Below are 15,530 nucleotides of genomic sequence, written 5' to 3'. Positions count from 1 at the left end.
TAGTATCATCTGCATACATTTTCCGTGCTTTTTCCATTATTGTCATTATTTCACAAATCTGTTTCATCACAAATGAATTAGAATCCATGTTTTTATAAACACGTTCGTTAAAATTGAAAAATTTTAGTTTTATTTCGCAGAACAGAGTTGCATTCAAATTAAACAGTTTGCACACGCAGGTTTCTTTGAAATAAATAAAGGATTTATCGGTTGTCAATTTGACTTGTTTCAAACTTCTTTTTAAAATTATTCAATTATTAACAGTGTCTTTGTCTACAATATTCGTGGACAATGTCCTGACCCAATGTATCAGCAAGAAGCGAGAAATTACTCTCTTACGTATGTTGTATATTCATTAATTAAAATATCATTTTCGAACTTCCCGTGTAATTGAAAAATTTCATTGGCGCCATATTGTAGTCCGTCCAAAAACAGTCTCTCACTCTAATTACAAGTAATCGACCCTTCACCGACCAAAGTCTTAACACTAGAACCACCAAAGTGGTCAATTCCACCTGTTTCAAATTTCTTTTTAAAATTACTCAATCATTGACAGCATCTTTGCCTACGATATTCGCGGACAATGCTCAAAATAGATAACTAATAAATACTAATGTAAATTAATTTTCCATTTCCCCATCTAACTTCAAAGACACGTTACGTGGTCTGGTACAAACAGTAATACGTTCAGTGATACGTCGTCTAGTGTCAACCATTTTAAGTTCTGTCGTTGCCTCGACTCCATGGACAAATCGGTATCGTATCGATAACGATGAAAATAGACAACTAATGTCGCTCGTAAATTAATTTCCCATTTTCCTATCTAACGTCAAAGACACGTCACTTGGTCTGGTACAAACAGTAATACGTTCAGTGATACGTCGTCTAGTGTCAACCATTTTAAGTTCTGTCGTTGCCTCGACTCCATGGACAAATCGGTATCGTATCGATAACGATGAAAATAGACAACTAATGTCGCTCGTAAATTAATTTCCCATTTTCCTATCTAACGTCAAAGACACGTCACTTGGTCTGGTACAAACAGTAATACGTTCAGTGATACGTCGTCTAGTGTCAACCATTTTAAGTTCTGTCGTTGCCTCGACTCCATGGACAAATCGGTATCGTATCGGTAATGGCCGAGCTTCGACGCGTTCATGGAATCGCGGGATTACGCGGCCAGTCCCTTCCTTTTTTGCAGAGTTTCGCTCGTTCGAAATAACAGTCCGGTTCTAAAAGTAATCGTTACGGTTCGCGGGTACAAATTGAACGATCGCGCGAATGGGGCCTGAAAGGGGAGAACAACTTCTTCCCTGGGGAGTATCGAATTCTCGGAATGCGGATCGCCGGCCGCCGTATGAGCGCGATTATCTAGACTCCTTACTGCGAGTTCCAGTTCCCCTAAGCTATGCATACCGAGGGTCGTGCCAGGGCAACGACAAGATTTTCAAGATTTGCGTGTGCATGGTTTTTCTTTCTTTCTTTCCTTCTTTTTGTTTGTTTGTTTTTTTTAAATAAAACTCCGTTGGGTCTGTCGTTTTCAGCGATGGTAATACACTGCTGTGCAAACGAACGATAAAGTATTGTGTATCGGTGAGTGTACAGGGTGCTTCTGAAGTACGAAAACAAACTTTAAGAAACCGTAGTACACGTATGGAAGATGCAGAATTTTAAATACAATCTCTCGATTATAGAGGAATGTGTCTCTTTGGGAGAACTGGTAGGTACGTGTAGTATAATAGATACTATTTTTAGTTTATAGTATTTATATTATGTAATGTATATTTCATCTCGTAAGTCTCGATGCGTGATTGAAAAATACTATTTATTAATGTTTCATATTTATCGATGTCGACGACAATCAAATTTATCAATGGTTTGGGATATTACTTATTTACTAGAATAATTATATAATCTGAAAAACGACTCTCGATTTACGACCGTAAAGCAACGATGTTGATAAACAGTCTCAATTTACAAGTTGCGTTTTTTCAACTTGTGTTAACATTATAGCAATGAGCTTTTTGTTTTACGCGGCTCAGGTGATCGGATAATCGAGGTCGACTATTCTATATATTTCCTTGTATAATTTTTAGTAGTGATGTTCGATGAGTTTAGGGTATTATGTATTACGCAGGAAGTGTATGCGTAAGATTGATTTTAAGGATAGATACGATTGTTGAAAACGAAGAAATAGGTTCGTAGAAAGGTACATAGAAGGAAGTGGTCCATTAGCTTAGTTGGTTAAAGCGTGGTGCTAATAACCTAAAGGTCGTAGGTTCAATCCCCTCGTGGGCCAAATTCATTTTTCTGGAGCATGCAATATTCGATCTTGACTGCTCTTACATTATAGCGAGTTTGTCTTTTAATGGTAGTTTTACACACTTGCCACGCGACTAAACTATAAACAATGCTCGATGTCTCATATACGGAGCTCTCCTTGTGTTTGATTATTCTCGGAACACAATCTTAGGCATTCTATGAATCATTTTCGTTTATACTCTCGATAAGAGCGTGTTAGAAATTAGTAGCAGCATTCGATGCGATAATAAGTTATTATCATATCCTTATCGTGAAATGATAGACGCTTTTTAAGGGTCATCCGGTGTGTAAAGGAGACACATTTAGTATTCTTTTCGAGATAAGATATAAAGTAGATAATCGACGAAGCACAAAGTCATTAAATTGCAGTATGCACGTGCTATATGTCCACCTGTCATAAAGATTGAAAACTGACGACAGTGTACTGATGTTATGCACTATGAATACGATTCGTGCACGATTCGAACCATAATATGCACGGTGAATATGACTTGTCATTACAAGGCAATTGGCTTCAAGCAAACCTATAGTAATTTCTGCTTTCAAGTGACAAAATCGGGTTCACCGGTACACTTGAAAGCGGATTAAGTAACGTGTACCGTCTAACGAGAAAAGTGAAGGGGATACACCGAGAGTGAGCGAGAGAGAGTGAGAGAGAGAAACAACCAGCGAATCTTGCATTACATGTACTCGGCGTGTCAATCACTAAGGCAAAATCTATTCCATAAAAATTGATGTCTGTTTCCGGAGGCTTAATATTGAAGCTCTGTACAAAAACAATATTTATTTTTCGGTAAATAATATTAGATTGTTCGGAAAGTCATTTAGTTTTTTTTTTTGGTGAAAATGAAACACAATTTTTTTAGAGTGTATAAACATTTTATTAAATTATAGTCAACGGATTAAAAATAAATTTTTTCTCTCGAAAAGAATTCTATATATTTTTGATTACAATAAGATATCTTCACGAGTATTATCGAACGATTGGCAAGGTTCTCTCGATCAAATCGAGTCCGAACACGACCTCGTTTAAATTACTTTTACGTAAATATTAAAAAAAAATTCCACTCACACTGTAATTAAAAATGCTCCGAATATGGTCATGTTTGGAGTCATTTTCATCGGGAGAGCCTCACCGATCCGTTGATACCATTTTCGCGGGGATACGACGACAAATATAAAAATTTCGATTTCGAATTTTTCGTTACGTCGTCAATGGTTAGAACGAATGCGAGCTACGGGGGTGATGAACTCGGTTGCTTACATCCAGCGTAAAACCGATTAGTCGAAAGCGGAAATTACCGTACACTAGACGACATTCACCCACGAAACAGTCGCGGAATATTAACTCGACGCGCGCCAGGATGAAGCGAAAGCCTGCACCTAGTGCGCAGGTCGCGCAACAGGAGAGCGCGCGAAATCCTCGCCGCGCGCGGAGAATCGTAAATTGATCGCGGCGGCGAGCAGGTAGGCAGGACTTAACGTAATACATTCGTCAGAAAACGAGAAGGTGAAATCGAGCGATCTCTATTATTTACCAAAGTGAAAACCGAGACGAAGTCCTAGGCTTGGTCGCGATTGTAAATCGCGGCCTATTATACGCGCGAACGCGCGCATCGGTCAACGGTCGGCGGCGCGCGCAACTCGCGGGAATATGAATATCGTCCGGCGGGCGAACTAGATTGCTCTCTAGACTGTCATTTTTTCGGTTCCGTTTATGATATTTTTTCATCGGTGGTAGGTAGGCTACTTTGTAGTGAGATTTTCCAGATATGTTTAACCATCTCATTGGTACATACAGTATTTTTTTCAACCAGAAATGTTAAAAATTATTGAAGTTGTAGCTACTTGTTCAATCAGGGTTTTCTAAGAAATATGTTTCATTGGCTTCCACGATTCCGGTCGATCCGTTGATCAGAAACAGAGGGTGAGAAAGTATCTTCATTAGGAAGGATGTATTATAGTTGTAGCAGGAACTAGGGAAAAGTTCAAATCTCGATAAATAAACAAATGGCGAAACTTTAAATTCTGAATTTATATTTTCTAGCTTTATTTGGCGTTTAGGATGTTAAAAAAAAATAGTAAAACTCAATATTTTTAAGAATCTCGAGTTCCGGTGATAAGGGCATATCTACTGAAGATTCTCTCCAAATATGAAGTAAATCGGTCAAGTAGATCTTGAGATATCATGGTAGTTTAAAAAGTAACATTTTGAGGAAAGCGCATTTAAAGTTTCTCTTATCAATTTCACACGTAGCAGGACTGTACATTGAAACCTCTACATCGTTTTCATAAATTGAAGAAAATGGTTCTGCATATTTTTAAAGTCATACACGGTAAAAAATGAAATAAAAAGAAAAAATTGAGTTTTTTGAATACCCTCTTAATATCCTGCATTCTTACAACCCCAGCACAGGAGGGATACCGAGCCACCCGACAGAGTCGGTGATCGGAATCCTTTGGGGAGTGACGACCCCATGCATCCAAGTTGGCCCACCCATGCCGAGGGGTGTAAAACCCTCAATGGGGAGCATAATAATGCGATAACTCTACCATTAGTACTAACTAATACCACGAGGTTCTGATGCAGTCCACAAGGAGGTTGATCTTTCAATCCCTGGATCGAATTTATTGTAGGCAGTGGTATAGCCTGTGACTTGGACTAGAAATAGCAAACACCTCCACCTGTGAGTTGCTCTATCAGCTCAGGTACCGATCTGCAGAGCCAGTAGAGATTTAGAAAGGTCTCTTCTACATCAAAAGGGATGACTGAAGCTTGCACTCCGGTATCGAATTGGTACAGTTCACGTGGAAGAGACTCTGATGGGGTCATGTTTGCTAAGCCTTTGAGGCGGGTACTGGTAAATTACAATCGGACGAAAATTCTCACGGTCCGTGAAACGAACGAATCAGCGTCCACGTCGAGACAGAAGTGGCCTAATGAAAAGGCGTTCACGTAACCCGTACTGTGTTTTCGAGGGACGGTAATAACGGCGAGTCTGGTAGCGCGATTAACGAAAGCGATCTATGAAATGGACCATTGTACTGTCTCGTGAAGTGAATGACACCGGCCGGTGTAGCTCGGAGGAAATTGAATTCTCCGCGCGCCGCGAGATCCGCGACGCGCAGATTGAAATAATGCGGGGCAATAGATAACGCGATTGTCCGCGCGCCGGTTCTATGGGGCGCCCAACGGCAAGGCTGAGTCACGTGGGAGTGCTTCGCTCGCAGGTTACTCAAAATTTCCGCCCCGCGAATCTACGGATTCCATCTACGGCGCGGAATACACGAGTGCTGCGGGTACACTGTCGTTCAAAAGTTTCGAGATTGCTCCGCGGTATCCGCGAGTTACGAAACAGATCGTGGATGTGAATTATCGTTGGTAACGGGTATCATCGCTGAGTTGCATTGAAGAAATTCGAAGACACGCTCTTATCGAATTGCGATACAAAGTGTGAGGATAAAAGACGAGCTGTTATCGAATAACGATACAAAGTGTGAAGATAGAAGACGAGCTGTTATCGAATAGCAATACAAAGCGCGAAAATAGTAGATGTGCTCTTATCGAATAGAGATACAGAGTGTGAAGATAAAAAAACGTCCTGTTATCGAATAGCGGTACAAAGTGTGAAGATAAAAAAACGTCCTGTTATCGAATAGCGATACAAAGTGTGAAGATAGAAGACGATTTCTTATCGAATAGTGATACAAAGTGTGAAGATAGAAGACGATTTCTTATCGAATAGTGATACAAAGTGTGAAGATAGAAGACGATTTCTTATCGAATAGTGATACAAAGTGTGAAGATAGAAGACGATCTCTTATCGAATAGTGATACAAAGTGTGGAGATAAGGAAACATGATACTATCGAATAATGATACAAAATGTGAAGATAGAAGACGATCTTTTATCGAATAGCAATACAAAGTGTGAAAATAGAAGATGTACTCTTATCGAATAGTGATGCAAAGTATGAAGATAAAAAAACGTGCTGTTATCGAATAGCGATACAAAGTGTGAAGGTAGAAGACAATCTCTTATAGAACAGCGATACAAAGTGCGAAAATAGATGTGCTCTTATCGAATAACAGTACGTTAGATTATTGAAAATTAAGCAAAACTGACCGTTCATATTTGTAACTAATAAAATTATTATTATTGTTTATATACATTATTTTGTTCGATATGCATACACGGTGGATATTCAGTTTTCTTTAAAACTATCAAACTTGATTTTTGACCCTTTTTTTCACGAGATATTATTTCCTTATCGACAGTACCATTAATTACACTCCACCCAGTATATTGTGGCAGCATTGAATCGCGATCGGATGCACAATTGATCATTCTCGAGATGTACCGCTACTTTTACTAGGAAATTAATGTCGTAACTACCGTGACAGGATAAATTGGCCGCTCAAGGCCATCGAGTTGTTACCCCCGCCACAGTAGGCTCGACTACACCCTGTTGAATCACTTGTATTCTCACGTACATATGTAAGTCTTTTTTTAAATTTAATAGTATGGCATGATAAAGTGCGTAAAGAATATGTATTTAGGAAACGGATACAACTGATTACCAATATTATTTTCAACGTACAAGGTATAATCGTAAGCTCGATAGATTCCAATGTTTTGAATCTTTGAACACAAAATAGGACACACTATATTACAGAAAGTGTTTCAAGTTGTTGGCATTGATTTTTCGACCTTTATTGGTCGCTTGTCATTTCTATTTTTCCATTATCTCCTCTCTTGTTTACCTGTCCTCCTAATCTACTTCGAATCTGACCCCTCTTACTCGTGTGCTTCTTTATTTCATTTTGTTACACTCTGTTTCTCCTGTTCCAATAAGCAATAGGAGAATTGGCCACGGGGTAGAAAATATCAGTGTCTATAGAAACAACCTTTCAAGACCTAGTACTTACTTAATATTGTAGTGAACAATAGGCTGGGAACTATTCGAATATTTCATAGTTCTTCAAATGTTAAACTTTCAATTCAGGTTTCAAATGTTACCATTTAAAAAAACAATGATTTTAAAGAACTCGGTACAGTCTGTGTCATACCATTAATTAATACTGCAAATATTCAGATATTTGAGCAGTGTACAGTTCGAATTATTAGGTATTTGAACAGAGGAAAATTCGAACGATCGAATATTCGAATACCGAAAATTCGAATTGTCAAGTATTCGAGTACAGAAAAATTCGACTTGTCGGGTATTCGAACACAGAAAAATCCGAATTGTCAGGTATTCGAATACAAAGAAATTCGAATACAAAAAGATTCCACAGAGTACCAACTTTGGTCGATACTCGACTGTACCAGAACTTTATCGTTCATTTTTTTATCAATAGTGCACTTCAACTTGTTCAGAAGATGTCCCATTTCGATCGTGAAATTTCCCACAATATCAAAGAACTGAAGTCTCCACGGATCACGAGTTCGTGCAGAAAAAAAGCCCCCTGGCCTCAAAAACTGTCAGTCGTACCACCTTGAATTCCAGAACCCATTATTTTAGTCGCTTAAACGAGAATAACGTTAAACACAATCTGCTCCCGCGACCGACACCGTTAGCGAAAGAACCGACAAACGTATGATTATACCATTGTTTCGCGGAGCCTCTTTGCAACCGAGTTTCACATGGTTGCAATGAAGCCACGTCGGAAGGGGAAGAGAAACCTAGCAGCCGGTTAACTCGAACACGCGAGCGCTACATCTCAATCGTCGACGTGTTCTGTTCGCGATTTTTTCCACCGCTCACGAAAGCACTGCTCTCGCTGTAAAACTCAGCAGCAGTTAATCGCTAGCGGAGGGAAAATCGCGGCAAAAGGAAGACCGATCTAGCATCCACGTCGCGGCGCACTCCGACAGGCGATCGAGCGGACAGGATTTTTATCGCGCGTCGCTTCCAACTGCGTGGCGGACGCGAGGCGCTCTTCGCGCCGGGTTTCCTCGTAATCGCTTAACGACTCGCGCATTCAGAGCAAAAAGAGAGAGTAAAGGCCGATTCCCACTGGCGCTGTCACTGTCAGATGGAAAAATGAATCGCTGAATCGTTAGTGTCGATTCGAGCAATTTATTACGCAGCGTAACGTTCACGAGTCTATTTTCCGAGTCGCATTCGGTGCGATATTATTTATTAGAAATTTTTAATCTGTGTGTACAAATAACTTCAAATATTCGAATACGGGAAAATTCGAACCGTCGAGTATTCGAATTAAGGAAAATTCGAACCGTCGAGTATTCCAATACAGGAAAATTCGAATCGTTAAATATTTTAATATAGGAAAATCCAAACGGCAAAATATTCGAATACAGGAAAATTCAAACTGTAAAGAATTCGAATACAGGAAAATTCAAATGATAAAGTATTCGAATACAGGAAAATTCAAATGATAAAGTATTCGAATACAGGAAAATTCAAATAATAAAGTATTCGAATATACAAAAATTCGAACCGTCGAGTATTCGAATACAGGAAAATTCGAACCGTCAAATATTTTAATACAGGAAAATCCAAACGGCAAAGTATTCGAATACAGGAAAGTTCAAACGGTAAAGAATTCGAATACAGGAAAATTCAAATGATAAAGTATTCGAATACAGGAAAATTCGAACCGTCGACCATTCAAATACAGGAAAATTTGAACCGTCAAGTATTCGAATACAGGAAAGTTCAAACGCTAAAGAATTCGAATACAGAAAAATTCAAATGATAAAGTATTCGAATACAGGAAAATTCGAACCGTCGAGAATTCGAATACAGGAATATTCAAACTGTAAAGTATTCGATTACAGGAAAATTCGAACTGTCGAGCATTCGAATACAGGAAAATTCGAACCGTCGAGTATTCGAATACAGGAAAATTCGAACCGTCAAATATTTTAATACAGGAAAATCCAAACGGCAAAGTATTCGAATACAGGAAAATTTGAATCGTCAAGTATTCGTACACGAGAAAATTCAAATGATAAAGTATTCGAATACAGGAAAATTCGAACCGTCGAGAATTCGAATACAGGAATATTCAAACTGTAAAGTATTCGATTACAGGAAAATTCGAATTGTTGAGAATTCGAATACAGGAAAATTCGAAGATTCGAATTCAATTTTCATGACTTGCCGTTACTCCACACGACAAAACAATTCGAATCTTCCGAAACGTTCAATGTAGACTACCATAATACAACAATGGTTTCTTATTAACTCCACAATACGTAAAGATTAATCCTAGAATATTGTTAAACATTTTCCCCTATTTCCGCCTTGTTAACAGGCCTTTCTGCTGGTCACCTGTGTCATACAAAATTACTTGGTAACAAATGGGAATACCATCCTCGATTTCTCCAAGTGTATATACTCACTTTTCAACATAAAATCATTCGATTATTTTTACAATGTGCTACGCATAAATTTAAGAAGAGTTACGAAACGAAAATTTGTTACACAAAAAAGACCCAAGGACCGTTCGAAAAACCGAGAAAATTCTCTACCGAACATTTTCCCAAGAAAAATCGTTGGATTATTTTCGCGATCGCCGCACACGGAATTAAACCGCTACGCGTCGGTGGGAATTGGCCTTAACAGAGCGAAAGAAAAGGACGGAAACCGCGCCGCGAAAATAGTCGCGGGGCATCGATAACCGAGGCTCTAATTCAAGGGTACTCAGGGAAAAATCTTAATCATGGCGCCTCGCGAGATACGGCGAGATCTCGAGGGCATTCTAGCGGTTACAGAAATATACCGAGAGAGAGAGACACGAGGCAGCGCCGGCCCGAAGAGGGCGGAGATTTAAACACTCGATATGAAATAGAGCCTATGGGGAGGGCCTTGCAGAATGCAGATCTCTCCCATAACTCATGGCAGGCTACCTTGCCATAATAATTGCCGTGCACGCCCGTGGATGCATAAGCTATGACGGCGGAGAGCTCGCGGATGTCCGCCGGCGGAAAAATTCGCGCGCGGGGCAGGTGTGTCCCATCGTCGCGGTAGCTTTTTCATCCGGGAGATGAAAACAAAGATACTTTAATTAATGTTCGTCCTCTTATCTGCGGGTGGACCAACTGGTTGTCCAGCGAAAAGTAACCGTCGTTTTTACTTCACGACGATTGAAGATTGTGAAGACTGACGACGCTTGAGGACGATTCAAGACTACGAAGACTGTGAAGACTGTGAAGACTGTGAAGACTGTGAAGACTGTGAAGACTGTGAAGACTGTGAAGACTGAAGACTGTGAAGACTGTGAAGACTGTGAAGACTGAGAAGGCTGAGAAGATTGAGAAGATTGAGAAGATTGAGAAGACTGAGAAGACTGAGAAGACTGAGAAAACTGAGAAGACTGAGAAGGCTGAGACGGCTGAGAAGACTGAGAAGACTGAGAAGACTGAGGAGACTGAGAAGACTGTGAAGACTGTGAAGACTGAGAAGGCTGAGAAGATTGAGAAGATTGAGAAGATTGAGAAGACTGAGGAGACTGAGAAGACTGAGAGGACTGAGAAGACTGAGAAGACTGAGGAGACTGAGAAGACTGAGAAGACTGAGAAGACTGAGGAGACTGAGAAGACTGAGAAGACTGAGAAGACTGAGAAGACTGAGAAGACTGAGAGGACTGAGAGGACTGAGAGGACTGAGAGGACTGAGAGGACTGAGAAGACTGAGAGGACTGAGAAGATTGAAGACTAGGAAGACTAAAGACTACGAAGTTTAAAGACTATGAAGATTAAGAAGACTATGAAGATTAAGAAGACTATGAAGACTAGGAAAACTATGAAGATTAAGAAGACTATGAAGACTAGGAAAACTATGGAGACTAGGAAATCTAGGAAGACTAGATTTCCTAGATAGAACTATGAAGACTAGAAACTATGAAGACTATGAAGACTAGGAAGACTAGGAAGACTAGGAAGTCTAGGAAGACTAGGAAGAGTAAGAAGACTAGAAACTATAAAAATTAGAAACTATAAAGATTAGAAACTATGAAGACTAAAGACTATGAAGACTAGGAAGTCTAGGAAGATTAGAAAGTATGAAGACTAAAGACTATGAAGACTAGGAAGTCTAGGAAGATTAGAAAGTATGAAGACCAAAGACTATGAAGACCAAAGACTATGAAGACCAAAGACTATGAAGACCAAAGACTATGAAGAACAAAGACTATGAAGAGCAAAGACTATAAAGACAAAAGACTATGAAGACCAAAGAGTATGAAGACTAAAGACTATGAAGACTAAAGACTATAAAGATTAAAGACTATGAAAACTGGAGACGATAAAGACTATAAAGGCAATTGAAAACGATTGAAGACTACGAGAACTATGAAGACGATTGAAGACTACGAAAACTATGAAGACGATTGAAGGCAACGAAGACGGGTGTACGAGTATGTTTAGATGGAAGCTTTCCTTGAGATCACGGAAAAGAAAAGTCTTGCGGATCCATTACTCCATAAGTAGAGACTGATAAAAGATGTAACTGGACCTTTATTTGCTGATATCTTTTTACAGTACATTACGTGCGCGTGTATACTGTTCCCTCGTCAGAGATAGTGTTGCATACAATGAATAATAAGCTTCTTAAGGTATTAGTGAGCGCAATAAATTCGAATTGTCGTGATACGTTGGCGAGGTGGGTTCCATTTCATCCGTATCGGAAAAGTGGGCGTGGTTGGTGTATGCTTCGTGTAAGTAGACACGTGTCTATACCGTTAATGTTGGATTATCGCGAAACTGCGAGCTGTGAAGTTAATACCGTGCTACGAAAGATCAAGATCGATGATTTTGACACCGCTGGATTAGTTCGGGAGGTATTTAAACAGTTTCGTTGTGAAAATCAACGTGGTGTAGGTTCTTTTAAATATTTAAAAAGTACGAATAAATTCGCAATAAAATACCCAAATCCAAAAACTTCGAAAACTTTAAACGAAAACTCAGAAATGATCATTTTCCCGACCTTTACATCTCGTGTTAGAAATTTTCAACGCGCACCGTTTTTTTTGATCGAACACCTCGAGAAATCTTTCCAACAATCTCACGTTGCTAAAAAAAATTTTTTTTTTAAATTCTGATACACGACCGTTATTTTGACACGAAAAACTTCAAAAACTTTCCACGAAAACTCAGAAATGATCGTTTTCCCGACCTTTACATCTCGTGTTAGAAATTTTCAACGTGCACCGTTTTTTTTGATCGAACACCTCGAGAAATCTTTCCAACAATTTCACGTTGCTAAAAAAGAATTTTTTTTGTAATGCAGATACACGACCGCTATTTTGACACGAAAAACGTCGCGCCATTCCGCCACCGTTCGGAACGAAATAACAAGGGGAGTCTTTTCCAATAAGTAGCTCGACATTCGTTGGAAATCCGTCCGCATAACGGTGGGTACGTGATCCATCGATCCGCGGAGTGATCTATCGAACGATCGAGATGCACGATCTAATCTCGTCCCTGTGTTTCTCGTGGACCAACGGACAAAATGTTCCCATCCGCGAAACGATCGACAATGCACTTGTGGTGGAAGCAGAGGTGGTGGGGGAGGGGGAGAGGGCTCGCTTTCTAAATCATTGTTTAGAATTATTCCACGCAATGAACGACGGAGAAAGAGATTTGCATTGTTAATCGAAATCGAAACGATCACAAAGCGCGCGTCGAGGATATCGATTATTCGGTGTGCCCCGCGAACCAACCAACCCCCCTACCCCCTCTGTCTCTGTATAGAAGGGGGTCGGGTCGTCCTCTTGCCTCGACGTCGATCGTCATTACCTATTCACTGCCATGGATCATCGACCTCGTTCCTCCTGCTTCGAGAAATCAAATTTAATTTGAGCCCCGATACCGCTGATTGACCATTACTTTCTACCATGCAGATTGTTCGTCGGGAACGGCAATCAATTGTAGGAAAGGTAACCTCGTCGATTCCAGATAAAGCTTTCGCGTGATCGATCGAAAAGCGATGGAAACTTCAACGTGGATGGAGAAACGATGGTGTTCGTGGGACTGGTTCCATCATTGGGGGTGCATTCGATGCTAGAGAACGATCCAACGAGCAAATTTTCCGGGCATTTTAACACTAGAACCACCGATGGTGAACGTATTCTTATTTGCATCAGACCACATATTATTATAGTATCGTTTAACGAGGCGAGACACCGAATACGAGTGCACGCGATGAGCGCGTGATCGGATCAGGGCCGACTTCACAACACTCGGATCCAGTGATTACGCAGAACACTTTTTCGAAACTTTGTCGCTATTTTTTGTTTGTAATTTAGATTATTCGAGTTACAATTAAATGACTTACACGCGTAATAAAGGAACTGTGTGTTTCGAACCATCACTTCTTCAAGAAATTTAAGATAAATATAGAATAGTAACGGAATACATGAAATAAATTGGTTTAAATAATTTTTTGTTCTTAAGAGTTTATTTTCAATCACTGTTTAAACTAAAACTACCACTACGACCACCACCATCGCCTGAATAATGTTTGATTTTTTTTTTTAAAAGATTGAACGTTAATGTAAACATTGGTATCGAAGTCAGTTGGGAAAATTAATTTACGAATATCATTAGTTGTCTATTTCAATAATTATCCGCGAATATTGTAGGGAAAGACACCGTAAATGATAAAAAGTAATTTTAAAAAGAAGTTTGAAATTAGGTCAAATTGACTCCTTTGGTAGTTGTAGTGTTAAGGAGGGACGGTGTTCGAAAATGGTATTCGTCTTAGGTTTGTGAGTTCTTCGTTTTGGCACACAATGGTCTCTTTTGGAGGAAAATCTGTGCGATCGAATTTTTTGGGTATTTAAAAGAACTATGTTGGAAAATGGCACCTTTACCAGATTGACGAGTTCTCCATTTTGATAGACTTTGCACAGACCTTCTAAACAATTTCTATTCTATGGTTTACAGTGTCTCCTTTTTAGAAGGCAATCTATGCGATTGAATTTTGTGTGTATTTCAAGGGACAGTGTTAAAAAATGGCACCTGTAGCAATAATCTGATGATTTTTCCACTTTACTAGATCTCGCATAAACTTTCTGCAGAATTTCCTGCATAATTACTTAGGAAACAGACCATCGTAGAAAAATGAGGATGAAGTGCATCATGTGAGTTGTACACGCTATGGCTTCCTTACTTTTAGGAGTTTTTATTACAACTTTTCTTTGTGATTGAACAGTAAAATCTAATTTTCTCGAAACTTTGGACCTCGTACACTTTCTTCTGCTCACGCCTAATCTAGAAGACTCTATATATTCAAATACAACGTTGGATTTACAATTGGAGAAAATTTTTTCTTCGAACCGACATGACCGAGAATCAGTCTAACTCCTTTAAGATGAAATACGACCTACACGCAATACAGGATTATAGAAGAGATTACAGTATACTTGGACATTTTCAGATTTCCCACAAAAAGCTGCTCACACTAATCTAGAACACTCTATATATTCAAATATAACGTTGGATTTACAATTGGAGAAAATTTTTTCTTCGAACCGACATGACCGAGAATCAGTACAACTCCTTTAAGACGAAATACGACCTACACGCAATACAGGATTATAGAAGAGATTACAGTATACTTGGACATTTTCAGATTTCCCACAAAAAGCTGCTCACACTAATCTAGAACACTCTATATATTCAAATATAACGTTGGATTTACAATTGGAGAAAATTTTTTCTTCGAACCGACATGACCGAGAATCAGTACAACTCCTTTAAGACGAAATACGACCTACACGCAATACAGGATTATAGAAGAGATTACAGTATACTTGGACACTTTCAGATTTCCCACAAAAAGCTGCTTACACCAATTTAGAACACTATATATTCAAATATAACGTTGGATTTACAATTGGAGAAAATTTTTTCTTCGAACCGACATAACCGAGAATCAGTACAACTCTTTTAAGACGAAATACGACCTACACGCAATACAGAATTATAGAAGAGATTACAGTATACTTGGACACTTTCAGATTTCCCACAAAAAGCTGCTTACACCAATTTAGAACACTATATATTCAAATATAACGTTGGATTTACAATTGGAGAAAATTTTTTCTTCGAACCGACATAACCGAGAATCAGTACAACTCTTTTAAGACGAAATACGACCTACACGCAATACAGAATTATAGAAGAGATTACAGTATACTTGGACACTTTCAGATTTCCCACAAAAAGCTGCTTA

At 39.2% G+C, this 15,530-nt stretch overlaps 1 protein-coding gene across 2 annotated transcripts in view; it reads left to right on the top strand.

Moving 5' to 3' along the window:
- LOC143150167 (ras-related and estrogen-regulated growth inhibitor) overlaps positions 1 to 15,530 on the top strand; it is a 114,345-nt gene that overhangs the window by 25,349 nt on the left and 73,466 nt on the right. Inside the window, exon 1 of one of the 2 annotated variants that reach the window (XM_076318234.1) lies at positions 1,175 to 1,724. The exons of the other annotated variant lie outside the window; for it this stretch is intronic. Within the exon in view, the coding sequence (XP_076174349.1) occupies positions 1,661 to 1,724 (64 nt within the window). The 5' untranslated portion in view covers positions 1,175 to 1,660. Of the gene's footprint in view, positions 1 to 1,174; positions 1,725 to 15,530 lie in introns of those variants that run through there. 2 annotated transcript variants of the gene reach the window in all.

Source organism: Ptiloglossa arizonensis, chromosome 8 (genome assembly GCF_051014685.1).
Source record: "Ptiloglossa arizonensis isolate GNS036 chromosome 8, iyPtiAriz1_principal, whole genome shotgun sequence".
NCBI lineage: Eukaryota > Metazoa > Arthropoda > Insecta > Hymenoptera > Colletidae > Ptiloglossa > Ptiloglossa arizonensis.
The sequence above is the reverse complement of the archived record's forward strand: the minus strand, read 5'-3'. Positions and strand labels throughout refer to the sequence as shown.